General features: G+C 35.3%; 1 protein-coding gene across 3 annotated transcripts in view; it reads left to right on the forward strand.

The window, feature by feature from the left end:
• Window positions 1–23,032, forward strand: part of CDH8 (cadherin 8) — a 214,074-nt gene that overhangs the window by 153,457 nt on the left and 37,585 nt on the right. For all 3 annotated transcript variants that reach the window (XM_055726966.1, XM_055726965.1, XM_005432348.3), the window contains exons 7-8: window positions 1,266–1,519; window positions 8,989–9,125. In XM_055726966.1, coding sequence (XP_055582941.1) covers window positions 1,266–1,519; window positions 8,989–9,125 — 391 coding nt within the window. The remainder of the gene's footprint in view (window positions 1–1,265; window positions 1,520–8,988; window positions 9,126–23,032) is intronic.

Below are 23,032 nucleotides of genomic sequence, written 5' to 3' on the forward strand. Positions count from 1 at the left end.
AAATGATACAGGAGCTATGATTGGCAAATTGTGAATATGCTGATTTATAAATCACCATTCATAATTACAAAAGCTTACTAATTTAAGAGCTGCTAAAGAAGCAAGCTTTTCTCGTGTTTACTAGAATTTGTAAGAAAGAGCAAATCCCATTAGAGCTTGATTCATACCTGAAAAAAATCAACAAAATTTGAAAGTATACATATTGAAGGCTTTGACAGATTTCCTGAAGGTTCCTGTTTGTGCTCTTGCTGGTATTTGCATTGCAGATTTGGAGTTTCTATGTCCTTTTCTTTTTATCCCTGGGACATTGTAATGCAAATCTTAATATCTTTCCAATGCTTGGCAATTTGCATCTTTGAAATTTGAATCGTTGTGAGACACAAGAGAATTATGTAGTGAATCTACTGATGTGCTTTAAGACACAAACTTGAATCTCCTATAATGAAAAATTCTAATATTCAAGTGTCACAGATTTGTTTTTTATTTGGCATTTCATTCCTTTAAACCCACTGTGTTTTCATCTTTTATGTTTTAATATGGAACTGTAAAACAGTAAAAACAATGGTGACATGGCAGGTATATTGATAGAATAAAGTAATCAGTTTCATGCTTCTCTCTCTGAAAAAAAAAAAAATAGTAGTAAGATACAGAAATAGAAATTGCTAGTTTTAAGAAATTCCTGAGAGATGTCTGCCTCATTTACCCCTATAAACAGAAATGCAGAGCTACCTGAAGTGCAATAATATTGAAACACTTTCTTATATGATTAGCTCTACATTTTTCCATATGATGCCTCTTATGTCCAACAAATAATAATTGTTATTTCTTTGAATTTCTCACATTGTTCTGGAAGTAATAAAATATTTATTCCTGTGGAGCTAGTATAATTCCTTTCTTATCTCCAACTAACAAAGCAGTGATTAAGTGCGTGATTAATATGCAAGTCATGTCATCACCAACAAATCTGTAGTATTTATCTGATATGTAATTGTAATAGTATAATTCATGAGAGAGAATAACTTGGTAAATTTCTTGTGAAAAGCAAGAAAACAAAGAGACTTGTTTTTTCTGAGGCTGGTTAATAAACAGATATCAATATATGACTTGAAAGTTTACAGGTTGGATTTCTGGGAGTGGGAAGTGATTGCATTAAAACTCACTGAATGTACGTAAATACACATAACTTCCATCCATCAGCATTATATTCACTTGTTCTTTCTCTGTGGCCATTAGTAAAAGACATTTATCTTTGTCATTCTTAACAGCCACTGGACTTTGAGACCAAAAAATCCTATTCTCTGAAGGTAGAAGCAGCCAACATTTATATTGATCCTCGCTTCATCAGTGGAGGACCATTCAAGGATACAGCAACGGTAAAAATTGTAGTAGACGATGCTGATGAGCCACCAGTCTTTTCATCACCTACTTACCTACTGGAAGTGCATGAAAATGCTGCTATTAACTCTGTGATTGGTCAGGTGGCTGCCCATGACCCTGACGTGTCTTCCAGTCCTATCAGGTAGTGCTGCTTTGAAGTTCCCTTTGAAAAAAACTACTGGCAGGATGCTAAGTATGTTTTCCCATGCGGTATATGACACTCTTCTCATGCCATTTGATTTCTATGAAAATACTTGCATAAGATTTTTTAATCATGTAACATTTATCAGTTCAGATCATTTTCAAAATCACAAAAATGCTCCTTGCCACGTGAGTAGTCTTACGAAACAGTAGCAGTGCAATGAAAATAAGAAACCGGGTGTACAAGGTTGGATGGGATTCAATCATCAGTGTGGATCTGCAGATTATTTTGAGTAATCTCCTAGTGCCTGCACTAACAATACTGAGTTTATTCCATGTAGTTATAAGGTTGTCAAAACATATTTTGTATTCCTTTGGCTAAACCCATTCCTGGTTTAAAGATAGAAAATCAGAGATGATTGTGCCTGTATGACTTTTGCATCTTCAGTTTACAATATTTTCCTTTTTGATCTAACTTGAACAAAATCTGCTATTCCAGTTTCATCACATAGATGTTTAATGACCACACACCTTCTACTCCTCCTTTGTCATGGCTAGTATGGTATGATGCAAAGGTTCCCAAAAGACATTTTGCTATGTGTAGTACTGCCTGTTAAAACCATTATGAAAACAAACACCAAAACGTCAAATGCATAGGAAAGGTATATTTGGAGAGGGTCTATTTAATAATAATCATCACTGTGTGTTACTGCCTTAGGGAATTTAAGCTATGCAAGCAGTCTTCAGCATCAAGAGGATGATGTTAATTGTTATAATCTGTCACTTAAGACCATTTTCTAATCATCATCATTTACATCAGATTTGTCACAGAGCAAAACTTTAAACCTTTATTTAGGGGGCCTACATATTGCACATTTTAGTATTTTCAGAATTAGAAATTCAGAATTTCCAACACGTTTGGATGTATTAGCACTTGTGTGTGAAGATGTTGGAGACTATGTTGGTCTCTCATTTCTAAATAATCCTTCCAAAACTAGCTAAATGTAGCATTCACTGTCACAGATATCTAGACAAATTAATTGATTAATATATTTTCTACTGCAGCACACAACTCAGACAGTGTTAATAGGCAACAAATTCCTTTTCTTACCAGAGAAGCTCTCAGGATGCTCAGATGGTAATATGATCATAGAAATAGGAAATAAATGAGGGTAGTTACCTAGATCAGAAAAATGTTACATAAACAGAGAAAAGTAATAGAGAATTCACAGTTTGATCTATTACAATTTAAGCAGTGGCCCCGCCCCTAATTTTATTACTGCTGTCCCCTGGCATCTGTGAAAAAGGACTTACTCTGCTACTAGAAAGACAGGGTCTTCTGAAACCAGCCACAGTGGCAGCAAGTTGGCTTTCTTCCCTTTATTCCAGCTTGATAGTCATTTCTCTTTCAATTTAACATTAGTTCCTTCCCTCTGCCCTGTTCTGCTTTACTCTGAGCTTGGTCCTGTGCTCCTCTGCCTCTTGATTGTGTCCCCTCTGCTCCTCATCTCAGCCTGACTTCAACTCTGTTTCAGTCCTACCTTGGCTATTTTTCCAGTCTTGTTCTGTTTCCCTGGAATTCTTTACTAGTCCTGCCTCAAAGCCCTAATAATTTAGACCAGCTACAGGCCTACATATATCCTAAAACTGTCACTCTCCATTTTGTCCAAGCCTGTAAAACTGAACTGAGTAAAATATTTACCTCATTTCCATTTTTTCAGAATTTTATAGATATGTTCAAAAATTTAAAAGCATAAGTATTTTATATATGCAAACTGAATTAGAATTTCATTACTCATCAAGTTATATAGAAACAATATACATAAAGAGAAGTAGCCAAAATTCATTATATTTAAAAAAAAAGGCATTTAATTAGTGTGACATATGTCCTCTGTAAAAATGTTATATGCAGTACTTTGTAAGATTTAATTTTTCTACAGTATTGGCTTGATAGCTACTTCAAGATAAAGAACTTGATTTTCTATGCAACTTATTTTTCTTCTTGCTTGCTCATCTCATTAATCTGGCTTTATCTGGCATAGCTCTGGAAAGTCCAAATTCTGTTTTTTCAAATTTTTTTGGCAAAAAAATATTTTAAGAAAAAAAAAAAAGAAAAAAGGATTTCAAGTCAGTAATTCTACTATTACAGAAGCAAAAATATTCATCAGGGGAAAGCAGGGAGCAAAAATGTACTTTCTTTCTTTCCAAGTTGGAACAAAATTAGAACATGGCAATTTCTAACAAAAATATGTGGAAGCATTGGGTTTTTGGATTAGAATGCATCATTTTGATTGTGCATTAAAAGTGTTTATTCCATTATTGCACCATGTAAATTTTAATGTGTATGTTTAATGATACACTTTCAAAAATATTATAATCATAAGTTAAAAATTGAAAATCAGAATGAAAACATTCTGTTCTAAAAATAATGGACATTTTGATGCTGCCTGGCCATTTTTTAATGTATTTTTCCTTTAAAACAGAATTTTAGGAGACAATAGCTAATTGCATTTCAAGGAAATAATATTTTTCAATAGCTATCTGTTCTATCAATATTCTGGTGAGAGCTTTTGTGTGCATTTGTTATGAAAACCCTAACAAAAGAAAAAAAACATGAATCAACTTAGGTGCTACCAATACCATGTCTCCTGCACATTAGTCTTATACACCAAGGCTCAGTAAACTCAAAGTATTGCAGTACCATAAATGAAATAAAACTTAGATATCTCTGAACATGGAAATAGTCTGATAATTGAGTAATGAGACAAAATATTAGAGAATTTAGAAAAAATACTATAGAAAACAGACTGGAAAGAAACTTTTCCTAGGTTTCATTAAAAAAAAAAAAAAGTTTAACCTCATTTCTGTCCAATACAACAGTACTTTGGCTTTATGCTTGCTTAGAAGAAATGAAACACATTCTCTGGTCTTTCCATTACTTGCTATAAAAGATATGAACCCTATCACAGATTTACAAGCAGGTGTATAGGTGGGTTACCAGTCTGGTTCTGAGCGTGCCACCCTTATGTAAATACCTAAAGAAGGCTATTTAGTGATGTCTGGTGTCAAATGCAGAGGTTTGGCAGTTATTAGCCTGAAATCTCTGTATCAGCCACAGAAATTCAGACATCTGTAGATGGATGGGGCTAAAGGATGCATGTGTTGTATGGGCCTTTTCTCGTTGTTGTTGAGCCCTAATTGTGGATAAGTAAAGGCACCTTTGTATGGCTAACTGCTAACGTGGTATTTGGCTGAATTGTGCTTTCATTACCTGTTTCTCCAAGGAATATGAATTATCTGACAGGAGGCTGTAAGGCAAGTGGGGGTCGGTCTCTTCTCCCAGGTAACAAGCACCAGGACAAGAGGAAATGGCCTCAAGTTGTGCCAGGGCAGGTTTAGACTGGATATTAGGAAAAGTTTCTTTAAGGAAAGGGTGGTCAAGAATTGGAACAGGCTGCATAGGAAGGTGGTGGAGTCACCATCCCTGGAGGTGTTTCAAAGACACGTAGCTGCGGCGCTTACCGATATGGCTTAGTGATGGGCTTGGCAGCCCTGGGTTAATGGTTGGAGCCGATGTTCCCAGAGGTGTTTTCCAACCTACGTGATTCTGTGATTGTATGGTTCTACAATCTTTTCATATTGGTTGTTCATATAGTTTAACTACATCATATCTTACATAACCCAGTATTTTTAAAATAAACAGCAGAATTTCTCTTTTGTCTTTGTTTGCTCTTCTGCTGTGCATGGCGGTTAAGGGCCTGGCTCACTTTTAAGTCTGATGGTGTAAAGAATTTACAAATTTGTCTAACAGTTATTAAGACAGTTAGTGGTTTGTCTTATTCTAGCCTAGTCACTTCAGAAGTATTCGTTAGTGGCTCGCTACCACAACTAGACCACATGCGTCTCTCTTGGGAAAGGGACTCAGTGAATTCAATTAAGCTAGTCATAAAGCTTTACTGCACTTTATTTAGTAAGGGTGGTACATTCTGGCTTATAGTATAATTAGGCTTGAAAGATCGTTATCCATTAGCATACAAATCTTTTGATTTCAGTTGTAGTTATTTCATGTTTCTGTTGTTATTTTATAACCACGGTCTATTTATCTGTGGTAAGTTATCTTCGATAAAGCATGATCCAAGTGCATAGAAAAAAGCAGGAGTAATAAACTTTCCTCCTATACTGTACCTGCCCTCCTATAAAGCACTGCCCTTCAGTGTCTTTGTGGAGAGAGAAGCTTCACTGGCAGGTTTTCCCCATTCATATCAACAGAGATTTCATCTTTGGCAGCAGCTGATCATTTTCTTAATTCACAGCAGGCCTTAAAAACTGAGATATGATATTTTCTGCCTCCCTAATTGTGCAGCTGTTTATCTGTTACTAAGTAGTATGTCCGATCTGCCTGGCATTAATAAACAATGGTGATTTACCACTGATGAGGTATCAGTACTGTGATTTAAATCTCAGCAGGTGCAGCAAAAAAAGAATTTCTGCTCTTATTTACATTGAGGCAAATAAAGAATAGATAAAATTAAGTCATAATAGCAATTGCTATTGTGCAGGAGCAGGACTGAGAATCATTTTAAGTCTTCTGTTAAACCACTATGGGGGTGTTCCTATAATTGCCATAGCAGACCCATAAACTAACCAAAACTTCCCAATAACCTGTGCTGGGTTTATTACAATTTCAAATGATATTATTTCCCAAGATATTCTTTTCTCATTTTTAGAGAAATCTATGTTTTATGTATAGCTTATGGATTTGACAATGCATTCCCATTAAAAAGAGTTACAATACTATTATCATGAAAAGGAAACTGCAAATGTACTATTAGTTTTCCTAGTTTTATGACACTGCAGATCTTAATTTTTATTTTTGTACCAAATATTTATCAAATTAAAATCACAAGAGGGTTTTACCTCTGTAGTCTTGTAAAGCTATGTAACTTATGTTAAAAATGTTTCATTTTGAATGCTCGTTTTGCATTGTGAATAAATAGTGTTGGGATGAGATAAAATGCGATTTAATAAACTCACAGATGTTATGCTCTCAGTTTTATATCTTCAAAAAAAGGAACTGCTGGAAGACTGTAAATGTTTTAAAAAGTTTAAAAATGTGTGATCCTTAGAGAAGAATTGTGTCTTATCTCAATGGAATTTATGTCAAGCCCAGGTCAACTAAACATTAAGTAACATATAAACATTTCATATTTTATTTCATTTGTGGACTGTAAAAAAGTCATAAATGTTTGGTATCAGAAGAGTTCTTTCTGCAACATTACGTAAACATCAAGAATTAAAATTGGTTTTAAGTTATGACATCTTAAAAAAAGTTGATTGTGGTCTTTCCTGTATTTTCTTGAGTGAAATCTTAAGCCTGTGAAAGTCTGTAAGATATTTTTTACTAACTTCACTAGTACCAGAATTTCACTTCTGATACTTTAATTAGAACTAGGGAGACATTCAAATAAAGTTACAATGCATTTTCAAAAATGGTTGTGTGAAGTTAGGCCCCCACAGCTTTATTTTTCCACACAAGTGACCTGATTTTCAGAAATGCTGAGGGTAGTACAGTTCCCATTAAAGCATTGAGAGCTGAGCATGTGGAGTTCACTAGAAAATGAGTTTACTCCAACATCCAAATATAGATGCATGTGCCTAGCTTTAGGCACATATATTTGGAATTTTACTTCAACTTTTTTTCCTGGTACTCTTCTTAACCAAACCACTCATTTTAAAGTGAATAAAACTAGGTTGTCTGAGTTTAAAACCAGAAACTTAAATGTGTTAACAAATCCCATTACTTAGTTAAGCAGGGGGGTTCACTCTTAAGTCCATTAGTTGTTAAATACCTTACCAACATGATCATGCTAGCATTGATCTTCAGTAAAACAGTCTTTGAACATTTAGACTTTAAAATTTTGATAGATTTCTGTAGTTTAGAACTGATTTTCTGAAAGTGAATTTTATCTGGCTGGATGCATTGCACAAGCAATCTAATTGCAATGCATCATTCATTCTGAATATGAAAATATCTGACAGTGAAATAAAAAAAAGATTAACACCATAATCCTAAGCTTTGAAATCAGATTCTAATGCTATGTCTATCAAAATAATTGTGCTATGCTGGAATGAGTTTGAGTTCATTAGAATATGTTTATTGTAGCATATAGAGGTACTTCCAAATTAGAACTTTTTTTCAGAAATTGCTTATGATAAAGCATAAACCACAATGGAATAACTGAATTTCAGATAACTCTGCCATTGTCACTGTAGCAAAATATGCTCTTGTTCTTTTATCAGTGAATTTCACAGCGTATTTGCAAAAAGTAGGAATGTAATGGGAAACTGACAGTCTGAGTCACTTTTCTGACCACTATATCATGTAATCCAGTCTAATACTGTACCCTAACTCACCCTATTATGCCTAGATATAATGCAGAACAGATGTAAAAATTGTCAGTGCATGCTGTTAGGTTCTGTAATACATAGACACAAAGGCTTAAAAGGCTTTTCCATAAATCCACAATTGGGATTCAGTAAAACCCCTTGAAGTCAATTTTTGTTGAACCATATCAATAGTTTATCACTAAACTCTCTCATTTCATACCTTTCCTGTCAAAAAATTGGAAGGCTTAATTTTGTGATTTAATTTCTTTTTGCGAATAATATGTTAACAAAATAACTCTGTGAAAATGGACAAACATAAAAGCTTTCCTGGAGATCCTGTTCTGAGCTTTAAATCATCATCCTGCTTAATGCACCGTTGGAGCAATCTACTGCAGCTCGCTCTTGTTGTCAGGCTGGCTCTGTTTAGGCTGCATAATTTACCTGGACATTCACATTTGCAAACTCTGACTACCTGTCAGATGAAACTCGTTTTGTTAAAAATCAGTGATGTCAGTCCATAAAACAATCAGTCCTTCAGTGTTTGAAGTGTTTTATAGGAAAACGGTGATTCACTGTGTTCTGCCCATGGAGCTGCTTGAACCATAACCAAATAATATGCTCGTTGGATAGTTCATGCTTCATTAATCTGAAATTTATTGGTAAAATAATATTATTCAGCCCTTTTTTAAAATAACCATGAGGCCCACCACTTTTGTGGGCTTAATACATTACTGTCAAAATTATCATCAGTTACTGTGGAATACCATAGAAACAGTCTAATAAATGTGATGGATTGTGTCATTAACTCTTGATCAGCACCGTTTTTCAAAGATGTTACCCAGTAAACCTGAGGGCATTTTATGACCTTCACACTGGGTATACAGCTAATTACTCCTTGGGCAATAATTATTAAGTTTTTTTAGTCTCAGTTTGTCATTTTGTCTTATAAATTATTATGCTATTGAGCTTCTGAATCCATTTGGCTATAAAACTGTAGCCCTCAGAGGGCTCCCTAAATTGTCTTGTGATTGTATGGATTACACCAACTTCATTAAGTAGATTACAGGGATGTCTATTTTGTAGGTTTTCCATTGATCGGCACACTGACCTTGAGAGACAGTTCAACATTAATGCAGAAGATGGGAAAATAACTTTGGCAACACCACTGGACAGAGAAACAAATATGTGGCACAACATAACCATTGTAGCTACTGAAACTAGTAAGTGTTTGTGTATACTGGCTTTTAGTTCTGTTGGGTTTGTAAATGGTTTAAGCAACGTTTGCAGTGGAAACTGTGTATAATTCAGTAAAAAGTAATGCACATTGGATTTTTAACTTTTGAGAATTTTTGAAAGGAAACTGAATTTCTGCTGAAGTTTCACTCATTCCCTTTCATCTTCAAAACTGTATTATTCTCAGTGAATAAAGTAGTATAGATTTTGAAGAGACACATGATTACATTTGTAAATGGTATACATGGTAAATGTTAAAACAAAATTCAGAAAACCTAAAACCAAAGCCTTATATTTAGTTACTTATATTAACACAGAAAAAATAAAGCTTTGCTATTGTAGAAGTAAATTGTAGACTCAACCCAAAAGTTCTTAATGCTGAGTGATATTATGTTTCAGTGCCATAAATGATTAAGGGCATGGGTAATGTTACATGAAAGTAGCCCTATTTGATATATATGAATAAATTTACTGATACACAGCTATAGACATGGATTGTTCAGACCCGCAAAGCTGTTGTGACTGATCCGTACACCTAAGTCATGGAGAGCCAGGAGCATCACCCTGTCTGGGAATATGGGTCCTAGATTTCAATCAAAAAGAATTCTTGATTAATTGGGAATTGTAAGCGCTGTTGATGGGATCACAGGTGACAGTATAATTCAGTATTGATATTAGCACTGTATTTTAGAGTATACATTTGACATAAATTTATTGCAGCAAAAGAACAGATTCAGAACGTAGGTCTGTCATCCCATGTCTTTGTCTTAACTGAAACACAAACCATGAAAATGTTTCTGCTGATGTATCTATTCTGCAATCAATGTATATGCATAATTCCCATATGTGCAAGCAGGCTTGACACATTGTTGTAAGAAAATTTGTCTTCAGAGCCTGATGATCAGTGCTGCTAGTTCTTGCATGTAGAATACTGATATTAATTCTTGCTTTTCCCCCAGAGTATCTTTTTTAAAGGATATAGTATTATAATACAGAACTTTTAATGCTCAGTTTCGTAATACTGACTGTAGCTGTGAACATAATGAATGGGAGGATAAAATATGCTTAATTGGCCCATTTTTGTTGTCCAATATTGTTCTGTGGTACTTGTTCTCAGAAACAAACTTGTTGGGAATCTGTGTCAGAGAACTGAAATGCCATACAGAAATGAGAAAGATAGGTCTTAGTATAAACTATGGTCTCAACTGACAACCCCTGTAAACTGTATTCCTATGACATAACTTAATAATTTGTGTATTTCATTGCCAGTAGTGCCAACAGTACCCGTTTAATTACTGTTAAATCTTGCAGGCAAACACTGCTTTGATAAATTAGCAAGAATACTTTCTGCTTGCAGGAAAGCCAAGCCAACACAGGGAATCAAACTACATAAGGAAAGTAAGCGAGCTCTGGTTGCATAGGGTATATTTTGCCCAGGTTAATATCAAACCAGTGAATAGTACTGATGTTTTTAAAGAAGCAAGATATAAAATTTCCATACCAATTCTCTCAAGACATGAGGAATGTCAGATCATGAGATTTACCAGTGGCATGAAAGCAGATTTATTAGGTTGTGATCCAAAGTTTTCAGACACTGGAATAGTAAGATGTAAAATGAAGTAATTTTACATTTTTCTCAAAAAAAGTAAAAAAAGAACAAAATAATAATAAGTTTTTCCAGAAACTCTTCCAATTATTTTTTTAACTCCATTATGTGTGCGTGACTGCAGCGTTAACAGATGTGCACTTTACTGAGCCACATCGGAATCAAGCCTGCCTGTTGCATCTTCAGATTTTTAAAACGTAATTATACTCAAGAATTTTGTTAGAAACCAGCCTTATCATTAGTCTTCATGGGAGCCTCAGCATCTATCACCATTGTAAAATTGCCTCTTATCAGATTGTCTATGAAAATAATAATGCCAATCTTGTTCTAAGCATTTGCATTCCTGCTGATGACTTATTTTCACATTCATAATATAATTATTTGACATTTACATAAAACAAGAGCTTAATTTCATAGACTACTATATTTGCTTTTTTTAAGAGAAATTATTTTTAAACTCCTCATGTAGAAACTAAATTTGTTCATAGAACTGTCAAGCAGGGTAACATGGGCATTTTAAGGTCTTTTTTCAACATCACAATAAGCAAAATCTCTGCTACAAAAGAACCGAAATCTGTTGGAGGCAGGCAGAAGCATCAAATGAAAATTCAGAGTTTGGCATTACGATATCTTCACTGACAGTAATATTAATGGACTACTGATCTCTCCCATAAAAATAAATATGTTCAGCATCATTCATACAGGAGCATTTTCTCCTCCCAGGCCAGCTGCTCTCCAGGTTCAGTCCGAGGCTCCCCTCTTCTTGTGGGGCAGCGACCAGAGCATTTCACTGCCATCAAACTTGCTTACCAATCATAAGCCATGATACTGGGTTTATTTTTCTGATTCTCAGCATGGTAGATCCTAATCTATATCTGATTTATCAACACTTCAATAGGTAAACACCAAGTTTTGCCAAAACATGAGTCATTGTTTCAGAACTTTGTGCTGGTGGGTTACCTGCAGTTAAATTTGTGCTTTAAGCACAGGTAATTTTTGGCAGATTTCTGCTGCCACCATGACAAAGTTATTCTTTTATGTCACCCCTCAGCCACTGTCTCAGGTGGGAATGTTCCGAGACACAAGATTGGCCTGGCTGAATTGAGCATAACTACTTCTGTATTTTCACATGGCTTGAGGATGAGGATATTTAGATTCAGATTGGCTGATCTTTTTGAAAGCAACCATATTTAGAATTTCTGTGAATAATTTTAAACATGCTACTTCTTTTTAATCTGAGTTCCCTAAAATGTGAACTTAACCCTTTCATGTCTAGCAAAATTGGGAGGAGAAAGCATGAGCTAGTGGGGACTTTGACTCTTTTCTGTAAGTACTTAACATGCAAAAGTTTGATTGTTTTGTTTTTTTGGGGAGAACATTTTGTTTTCCTATACATAAGCAAGTGTCTGGATAGTTCTAACTCAGAACTAGCATCAAAGTTCATACTATTGTTTACAAATAGTCTTACCATCATATTCTGAGACCTGTGCCGAGGGTGACATTTCCCTCCTTTCATTTTCCCTTGTAAGCAGGCTCCTTCCAGCCTATGTGAAGAAGTTTCTTGTCTGCAGCTTCTTTTTGGGTGGGTAAACTAGACAGACGGACTAAGGAACAGTTGCCTGGAGTTTCTTTCCCTCAGACAGTTGCCCAGACTTTGGTACTGCTTTTATGTTCAAGTTTTTTAAATATGTAGATGAGTGCCATATAGTTTTATCCCTCCTGTTTAAATCAAAGCAACTATGTTACATACTGATTACATGCCCCCTAGAGAAAATTCTTCAAATACCTCATCCATCTGCATCTTTTTTTGGTTACTGAAGATAAAACAATGTGAAGACTGCACTGAAAGTGATTAACATAGTACAGGTGATATTTAGGTGGCAGTTTCAGTATTTCAGATTTAGTTATAAATTTTTCATTAATTTGGTGAAAAATTGGTAGATAAATTCCTTTTGTAGCTTTGACCCTCTCCAAGAGTGTCTACTCTTAAATGTTCCATTCATTTTGCACATTTTTTTCTATTGTATGATTTCTTATATTTCTTTCTTATATCATCAAATTAATTTTTGCTTTTTTGTTGTTCAGCTTTTTTCCTTTCTGGTCATGTGGTGACTCCTTTATGTTGATGAGTTCTGTCACATGGACTTTTAAGAGAAGAGGATGTTGCGAAGAACTTTGACATCTTTGAAAGATCACTCTGAAATACAGGTGTAGGATGTGCAGAAGAAATAGATGTATTAACACTCATGGCAAGAGGGATACTGAAAGTTATTGCACCTATGACTTGATTCTTAAATTTTCTTTCTAGATTGCCATACCCCCAAGTTTTCTCTGCTGAATGAGTGAGGAGCAGGAACATCTAGGTTATTGCAGGCTGGATGAAGCAGGCTTATTGACAAAATATGACCTTGCCTTGAGAATGTACCTTTTAGTCTGTAGATATAAAGGGTGATCTTTGTTTTCAAAGTCTCTGGACTTTAGATGCTGGAGTAATGAGATTTCTCATTGTTTTCTGGTGTAGTTGAGACTTACATGAGCTTAAAATTGTATGCCAAGGTTGGGAGGTTTATTTTGGCTAGATGCTTGAGAGAACGGGGGTGGATAATAGCCTTGCTTTGTAAGTCGGGGCTGATTATGCTGCTCAGATGTTTGGGCTCTCAGGAGCTATGCCCTGAACAGGAAAGGAATCTGGGGAATATGCAAGTATTCTCTGAAAGTCTGATTTGCAGTGCAGTAAGAATGAATGATTAACTTGCAGACCTTTCTTTTGGTGCATCTTTTTTGTATGTACAAAGGCTCATCACATCTTTGGTCCTTTGGTACTTTTTTGAAATGGAATTATCTGCCATTCAGTAAAATCTAATAAAGTCAGGTTCCTAATAGTCATACATGATCCCATTCATCTGAACACACAAATACATTTTTTTAGTTTGTATAAGTTACAATGATAGCTGTAACTACTGTTCACATTGGCATGCTTGTGTTGCTTGCATTAGCTGGTTAGCAATTTTGCTGGGCAGTGAAGCAAGGCAGAGTTCAGGCTGGGCTAACCTCCTCGGTATTCTTTCAGTTTCTTGTACAGTTTTGGCAGTACTTACCGGGTTATGTGTTGTCAATGCTACTCAGCTACTAAAAGAAAATCAAATAGCCATGATTTATTTATTAGAACATTTTTGCTTCAGTTTACCCAGATTCTGAAGGGAGCTCAGAATCCCTGATCATTCAAGCTATCAGATTGTCATACATGTCTACGGCATATAATAATGAAACCCTTTCTTCTGCCTCCAGCTCCATGGGTTTCCATTTCCATCTTCTAATGGCTGTAACAGCCACATTACAGATACTTCCCTACCATCCTCATGTGTCTCATTAATACTAAGGAAATGCCCTGTACTTCAGTCATTGCTGGTTAATTGATGCAACAAAAGCAGTAATAAATGGAGAACTAATGTAGTTTGAAACCAAAGTAATGACTTATCTCAGAGAAGCTCTTTTAACTTAGGCAAAAAAGAAGTATATTAGTAACATAATTTAGCTGCAAAACATTCCTCCAGTTTAAATATTAATATCCTGATATTTGCATACTCGTCCCTCCCAAACTGTAGCTCAAATCTGCTTGAGATACAGGATTCTAGTGAATTCTTTGAAAATGAGAAGTATACTGTAATGCATTCACTATTAGCAATGCTTACCTGGAACTCTCTTTTCAAAAAAGCAATGTAATCCTTTTCTCAAGAATATGTGTATTACATAGTAGAAATGTATTGAATGATGTCATAGATTTCAACAAGAAAAACCTTCTAAATCTATTCCAGTTGGCAGCCTCTGAGATTTGTGAAAAACATACCAACAAATAACAGAAGCCATGGCTCATAAAATGTAAAGACAGCTAAATGATGATCCCTTTAAAGTTCCCAATCTTTCTTTCACCTGACGTAACACTGAGTGGGATACTCAAGATTTGTATTTCCTTCCTAGCCTTTTTATGACCATGTGTAGCACTGGATTCCTCAGACCACACTCAGGTTGAATCTCCGTTCCTGTTTGTGAGGTACTACCATGAGCATATCCAAGCACAGATGGGCTCTTTTATCGTTAGTACAGACTCAAGCCTTTTCAGACCTACCGGGAAATACCGAGGTGAAGCGTGCACCCGTTGGCTCTGTTGCATCAGGGTACGAGAAGGCTCTTCTAAAACTCCTCCCTCTTCTCACACTCTGTGCATCCTGTGCACGGACGTGCAACAAATCTGTTTGCTGAGGAACTCCAGAGGCTGTGCAGGACTGCCTGGGAGAGGATATTTCCCTTAGCCTAGAGCAATGCTTTTAACCAACTTTTACATCTCTGAATGAAGGCTTTTAATGGAATTTCTGTTTTCCTTATTCTGCAGGCACTCCAGTCACGGAGCTATTACTTTCATTTTGATTGACTCCTTTATCAAATGATTCATGGTATTCACCTTCACTTGCCAAACAAAAAACGTACCAGTGGCTAGCTAAGCCCCCCGCCCAGGTATTTGGGAAAGTACCAGAACTGCCACAACTAGTAGAAATTCTCATGAATTATTAGTCAAAGCAAGAGATGAAAGTATAGACAAGATCTTGAAATGTAAATCGTGATTTGACAACAATAAATATTTTCCAGGCACAGAGCATAGGAATCTCAAGGACAAAGCTGTGGGCTCTATCTGACAAAGGTAATTACCCATACCAATGGCATTCTTTAGAAATGAAGAAGTATGAGGCAATTTTATCACCTAATGGGAAAGGGCATAAAGCCAGAAAGACTCTTTATGGTTTACCAAGAATATAAATACAATAATTGAATCATCATCCAGCGCATGCTCTTCTAAAGTTATCTATATTGTGTATTCCTTTAAAAAATACAAGGACACTAATTAAAAAGCAGACAGACATAATTACTTTTCAGAATAAGCCTTCAGCTACAAGGTACTTTTTAATGCCATGAATACCTTTGCTCATGCTTTCATTTTTTTAATTTTATTTAGCCTTTTATTGTAAAGATTACTATAGGCATTAATAATAATAATTCTAACATTTTAGGGAGTTACTTTGGTGCATCGTATAACTACCTCTAATTTCGGGCTGAGTAAATGACAGTCAGTTATCAAAAGAAAAGGAAATAAGCCTTTATGAAGGTTTAAACAGGAGAAGCTCAGGAATATTAACCTTTTTTGCTTGACCCTTTTTTATCTGGCTTAGTGAAACTGAAACTAGATAATCCATCATTTTTTTCACAGAAACTCAGAATTTATTAAGGTAATTTTTATTCATTTGCACATAAATACAGGGTTACATGGAACTCCATAGATTCTAATGGGTCACAGAGCATTTGCCATTAGTCAGTGGTGGGCTGGTATATCACATAAAGCTAGTTTGCACTTCTCAGCTATGAAAATGCATTCAGACATATCGCAAACTTTCCCAATAGTGTTTTTTTCATAGTAGGAGAGGTGATCCACATGGGTAACAACATGGGAGTGGCCATATTATGAGGAAATATGAATGGGAATGGAGTGTACTTACAAAATAATCTCTGTCTCAGTCATTCAGGAGCAAACATTAAAATGCAGGTATGGGATGCTGAATAAGCGTTAGCAACCTGTGATTTCAGAGGGAAGCATGTAAGGCAGCTGTGAATAAAGCATCTGAGTAATATAGTGCTAGAAAAAGTTAGAGGAGGTAATAAACATAATTATGGCAAGGAAAACGATAGAGATTTGCATGAGCAGTCTAATTTCTTTTATTTCTGGTTTCAGGGCATTATAAAGCCAGGCTAGACATCTTAGATCTAGGTTTGCTAATGTTGATTTCACAGAAACATACTGGAATTGAGAACACCGTTCAAAGCTGAAAACACAAAATGTTAGGATACTAGGTGGTGTTTGAGAAAGGAATAAGGCTTTCTGGGGCACAAAACAGATAAGGATTCAAGTAAGGCATACAGGGGTTGTTAGTGAAAACATACTTGACTAATTCATGTGAAGTATGTTTGTTAATTACTTTGAGAAAACTGGAGGCATGGTTAAACTGACGATATGCATATTAGCAAAATGAGTGCACTGTTAAACTGAACAACTAACAATTGGCCATCTGCGCTTTGAACATTTGAATTAGAATTTCTGAAGAAAATAGGACTGATCTTAAAAATGCTGTGTAGTATTCATCGAGTTGATAAGCTGAATCCATTTACTTCTAAGTGGAATGTGACTGTCTAAAATCTCCGCTGTTTTTTCTGTAGGGCTGAAGCATGAGAATAGGTCAAAACAGAGGTTTGTAACTGAGTTTCTTTTCAGCCAAGCTTCTTTAAGCACATATCTTTCTAGAATAAAGACACTACTCAGAGTAGCATGCATTGAGCTTCTAATAAAGTTGCTGGATAAGCAAAGAATGACAGTCTTTTCTGGCTGAAAAACAGAGAGAATTTTTTAAAGATACATGCTGATATGCTGGGGAGATCTTTTTGCTTATTGCTGAAGTTATGCAAAAAAGAATAGTTTGATGTTAAACTCCTAGAACCTGATTCAAATCCAGCATATCCGGCAATATTTTTTCTGTGAAAGAAACATAAGAGTATTAAATTGCACTGTTGAGAAAATCAGTACCAAAAGGGAATATAAGCTCTAAGAAGAATGACATTTAAATACTTCTATAATAAGCTGTTGTTTAATAAAAAACATTTGTTAAAGCATTTTGATTTTTGTCCATCAGTAAAGGATGGATTTCATTTGAGCTATTAATTGTTTTATTTCAGTCATTAAATTGTTTAAAAAAAAATAATCAAAATATTCCAGGCATCTTGTCCTCAATCAGTCTGCTTATTGTTATTATTACTGCTGCTAGTCATTATAAAATTTCATAGCCAAATATAATTGACAATAAAACCTTGCATATCTAAGTCAATATTTTATAACATTTTAATATGCATGATGTATTAGCATATTAACAATATAATTGCTCTAAAGTGTTGGCCAGATTCCTGACTGTTTTATGGTAGTGCAACTCCCTTGATTAAGCTGGAGTTGAGCAACACAGCAGCAAATCACGCCCTGGGAACTTTGTTGTGTCTTAAAACTTTTGTTCAATCAGTTTCCTTCCTGCCCGTTCACTGGTGTTTGGTTTTTTTTTGTTGTTGTTGTTGTTTTGGGGTTTTGGGGTGGGTTGTTTTTTTTTGAGGTAAATCCTTTTCTGTCACTTAATGGCAACTTTTTATTGCCTGGATTTTTTTCTCATTGTTTTATTTAGAAATTGAAACCTGTTACTTCCTCACAACAGTTACGGCATTACAATGCCTCAGAAAAGCTTGAATCCTGATTAGGTTTTGTGGTGCTGTGATCCACAAGTAAAGATTCAGTAGCATGTCATGATGCTGTCATTATTACAGTGTGAATGATAAAGACGACAGAAAGATGTGGCTCCCTATGCTTTTCTGTGGTTCGGTTTTCGTAACTCTTTTCCTTCTTATTGGTAGCTGCCATAAGGAACGGGAAAAAACTTTTTTCAAAAGCTTTTATTAGACTCTGACTTTTGGTAAAATGATGAGTCAACAGAATACCGCTTCCTAGTTGCAGATGTTTCCAGAAATTACAAATGCTGGTTTGTTATTGCTTATTCTTGAAGTTAGGTATTTTTTTGTTTGTTTTGCATTGATTTTTTTGCAAAAAATGTAGCTTCAAACCTTTCTAGTTTGCCTTTCTTTATAGTTTATAAGTCAGCTGCTGATAGTTGCTAAAACTTAAACCATGTTTTGATTTTTGCCCTCATAACCACTGAAATACATAACAGTTCATTTACTGAAAGCAACATAACTGCAAAATACATTTTGACTTGCATCCTCGTTAGAGACAAATAAGACTCAGTAACACAGTACTGTATCAGAAATACAGATTGTTTTCTGCCAGCTTTTGTTTCAGTTTGGTCTCTGGATAGATGTGTGGGTGGAAGGATGTTGACAGCGTACTTTTTTTTATTTTTTTTCCCTTAAGAATTTACTTAGGATCTGTGAATAAAGCAGAATTGTTTTCATTGTCATAAAAGTGACATGACTATAGCAGCTTCCAATACAACCCGCTCAAGCAGCTATGCTAATAATTTATTTTGAATTATGTATTTGTTTACTCATATTGATGTGTCACATATGTCTTGATTAGGTGTCACTATGAATATAAAGCTCACTGCGGTCAGAATTAGATATGCAGAAGAACAGTCTCTAAGGACATGCTGTTTGCATCCAGAGCTTCTGACAAGTAGCCCTAATTGCTACTCCAATATTGAAAAGGTGCTACAGTTTCTGATTAGGATGCCCCTTTTAACTCTCTGCAAACCTCACCTCATCCCTTTGTTTCCCCTTCTTTAATATCCCCAGTTCTCCCTCCTAGTGCATATCCCATGCAGTCTAATCACGCTCTTATGCAATATGTAGGTTACCTGTGAGAAGTATTCATGTGTTACTTAGTGCAACTAAGATCTACTATGTCTTCTAGCATTTTCTTTTTGGAGTCCATTAAAATGAATAGGATGTGGTGACACTAATGGATTTTTCAAAACATGAACATTGTGTTTAAAGGGAGAGTGCCATTCAAAGTGGTTTGTCATAACAAGAAACCCTTGAGTTTCTGGGTTGTTGGTTTTTTGGGAGGGTGGCACGAGGGGTGGGGTTTCCTATAGTTCCCATTCCCCTTCAGCTCTAAGGTGGATATGAATTGGTTTCAGCATCCTCTGCTCCCTCAAGGGCAAAATTACAGTTTGCTTACCCTGATTCTCAATCACAGTGCAGCAGCAGACAGCTTTTCCTTTCTTACAGTGCATGACTAAGTTTAAACAGAACGGTGTCTTTTGATTTTCCCTTACAACCAGGCTTATGGTAGAAGAAACCCTCTTCACAGCTGCAAACTACATTTGAGGGGATATTTAGGTTTTCCCATCTAGTTTTGCCTTTCCAAGCCCTTTTGATTTGTCTGTGCACTCAGACAAGACAATATTGTGCATATACACCAAATAAAATGTGATACTTCTGCAAAAAATTGCAGCCATTTCCCAGGTTTGCAAATGGACCTTTCAATTCAGAGTATCAGAGGTGATTACAGAGTAACTGTTTGTTAGGCTGCTGAATAACTGCGCAGCTTGATGGTATGAGAAATAACAGAGGTTGTATTTGAATGTCAAATTGTAGCCTGCCCTCAGGTAAGCAAAATGAAGGTTCACTCATTCCATCAATATGATTTGTATCTGTATGAAAGGAATATACTAACTTTTTAAAAGCATAGTTTGATTATCAAGTTTTATAAATCAGTGTTGACACTTTGAAATTAACAAAGTACCCAGCTGAAGTCCTCATTTTAATTTAAATTGTATTTACATTTTAAAAATTTATTTAGAACGTAGGAAGTAGATAATGTAGTATTAAGGACAAGGACTAGATTAAACTTCCAGAGTAGAAGAGATCTGACTAACTTCAGTAGAAGCTCAATCAGGCCTTGAAGTGAAAGAGAAAAGTGTGTACCAACATAGTCTGGTTACGCTATTTTGCTACTACAATGGCAAGCAAAGAACTCAGGGCAGGGGTGTAATGTCACTGATAAAAAAAAGAAAAAAAAATTGTTTGGTCTTTTTGCAGGCATGTTTCATTTTTCTGCAGATTTTAGGTAATTGATTCAAAATTATCATTGGTTCTGGGCTATATTAGACAATTTTTGTGGTTTATGCATATTAAGCCAAAAAAAAGAAAACACCACAGAAAATTAACATGAGTGAAAACTTTGGCAGGGCCTGAAGAATATGGCTTTCTTTATTACCATTTTCTGGCATGGCTTTTCCATCTAACACAGAAATTGTACTCTTTTTTTGCGATTGTATTGGTATTATCAGCAACCTGAAAGTATAATCTGTCCTTCAGTCCCAAGCTATGCATCTTATATACTGATTAAAGGTAGGTGTGTGTAGCCTATGTTAGCCACCTCTTTACAGACGGAGTTGCTGAATTTTGGAAACCTCTTAACTACAAATGCAGCTTTGAATTTGAGGACTTGAAAAAGTGGTCTGTCCTCAGTTTCCCCTCCTCCTTGTCCACCAGGATATACAGTTGAAATACACTCCTTGTGCTCCACCAGGATAGTGGGTATGTGTGGCTCTGCATTTGTCCACACCTGTGGAAGCACACATTTTGCAAGAGTCTGACATCTTTTTCATGGCAGTGAGAGGTAGAAAAGTGGACGAAAATAAAGGAGGTGGAAGATGTTGAGCAAGTCCTTGGTTAAACCTGTGGCAGTCTATCAGTGTCGAAATAAAAATAGAACGTAATATAGCTTTGCTCTTGTCCTGTTCACCTTTCTTCTGGAGACCATAATAAAAAAAATCCAAGTGATCTACTAAAAGCAGACAAAACTTTTCAACTCCATTATTGTTTTTATCCCAAAGAATGACTTAAGGGACAAACCTGAGAAATATTTTTTGCATCTTTTACTTTCTGCCTCCCTCCCCCACATATGTTCATGCAGACTCGCCACAATCTGTACTCCTCTAATATACCAGTGTGCTGACAGAAATATAAATGGAACATTATTTTTGAAACAGTGTTTGTTTCTTGTCTTAGCAACTTGTACAGAAGCCTTTGTGATGCACTGATACGTTTATATTACTTAATAGATATTCTACATCTCTTAGTATTTTCTCATCGTTTAAAAATATAAGAATTTCAGAGTGGGTTTAAATCTTCATTATGACCAATCACATTTGGGTTTTTTGTTTGGTTGCTTGAATTTTATGCTAATTCAGAAATAGCTTATGCTCTGTTATTTTTAAAAGAAATATTATCAATTACTGATGTCTTTTCCTGGCAGTTTCAGAGTCAGTTTCAGGCACTCGGTCTCTCTTGAATGAGATCGTTACACAACACTTCAGACAAATGAACATAGTATTCGCTGCAGTATGTAATTGCTATAGTTAAATTCCAACATAAATTTTGATTTCACAACAGAATCTTTGTTTCTCAGGGTTCTTGACTTTTGATTTGTCAGTCTAATATGGCAAAAAATTTGTTATAAACTGTGGTGTTATATAAGTAAAGGATTGCACAAAGAAGAAAACTACATAAACCCTAACAGGAGAAATAAACTTGTCCTCCATTTAGATTATCTTAGTAAAGTCACCAGATAAAGCCGTGATAAAGTCACGGGGAATGGGTCTGTTAAAATACAACCTGGTACATTTGAAATAGAAGGGATGTAAAACAAGAGCTGTTGTTTTTAAGTCAGTGATTCAGATTTTGTTTTGACTTCTCTGTCAGAGCTAGGACTTCCTCTACTTCCAATTTAGAATATTATTATAGTAGAAATTTCACTGAATCAGAGAAGCATGAAATAGCCATTTCCAAGCCATGTGGTGATAATAATAATAAAAGATATGTTATTTTCTAGGAGTCTACTTTCCATTCAGGTACTTAATTTTAGTTAAAATGCAAGACAGCTTATGACTTTTTAAAGAGAATCTTGAAGTGATTTTTGGATGATTTAATTAAATAAAGGAAAAATGGATTAAACTGGATTTCCTTGGGCTAAACAAATCATAAACTTCATTTTGTACATCCAATAATTCTTGCTCTTGAAGACCACTTTTATGTGTATCTGTCCAGGAAAGACAGTGGGGAAGTATATTAAGCATGTTTATAAAGTGTTTAAGTGTTTGTGGGAGTTGAATAGCTGCATTATGTTCAGTTAGTTATGGCATAAGACCAAAAATTTGATTTATAAGCTTTAGTTGCTCCTAGTATTACTTGCTGCATGCAGTAACAATGTTAACAGTGCTTAGTGTTTTGCATTAAGAATTTCCAATGATACCCACACATCTCAGCTGTGTAGGGTTTTCCCAGGAAGGAAGAAATATATTCATCACAATAAGAAATAGCATGGGTCTGAAGCCTCCAAAAGTTAAGTTTTCAGGTTTGGAGACACTAAATGGCTTGGTAATGGGATTTTTTAAATTTTACTTTGATTATCTCCTCTACCGCATCATTTTTGTATCAAACTCTGCAGCCTTTTTTGATCCTGAGTAAGTTTCAATAGGTATGGCATTTAAAGATGAGTACCAGCAAGTCGCGTATTTCAAGCATTTAATGTTCCAATAGAATCTTGAGAACTGAGGAGAAAAGTAGAAGAGCTTTTTTAGGTGCTTATAATTCTTGTAAACCTTTCAATATTTATTTCTAAACTCACCTCGACTTTCCATTATTTTAGGAAATGTATTTTTTATCACTAATAATTTCACTAGTTAT

The sequence above is a fragment of the Falco cherrug genome, chromosome 14 (genome assembly GCF_023634085.1).
Source record: "Falco cherrug isolate bFalChe1 chromosome 14, bFalChe1.pri, whole genome shotgun sequence".
NCBI classification, from domain to species: domain Eukaryota; kingdom Metazoa; phylum Chordata; class Aves; order Falconiformes; family Falconidae; genus Falco; species Falco cherrug.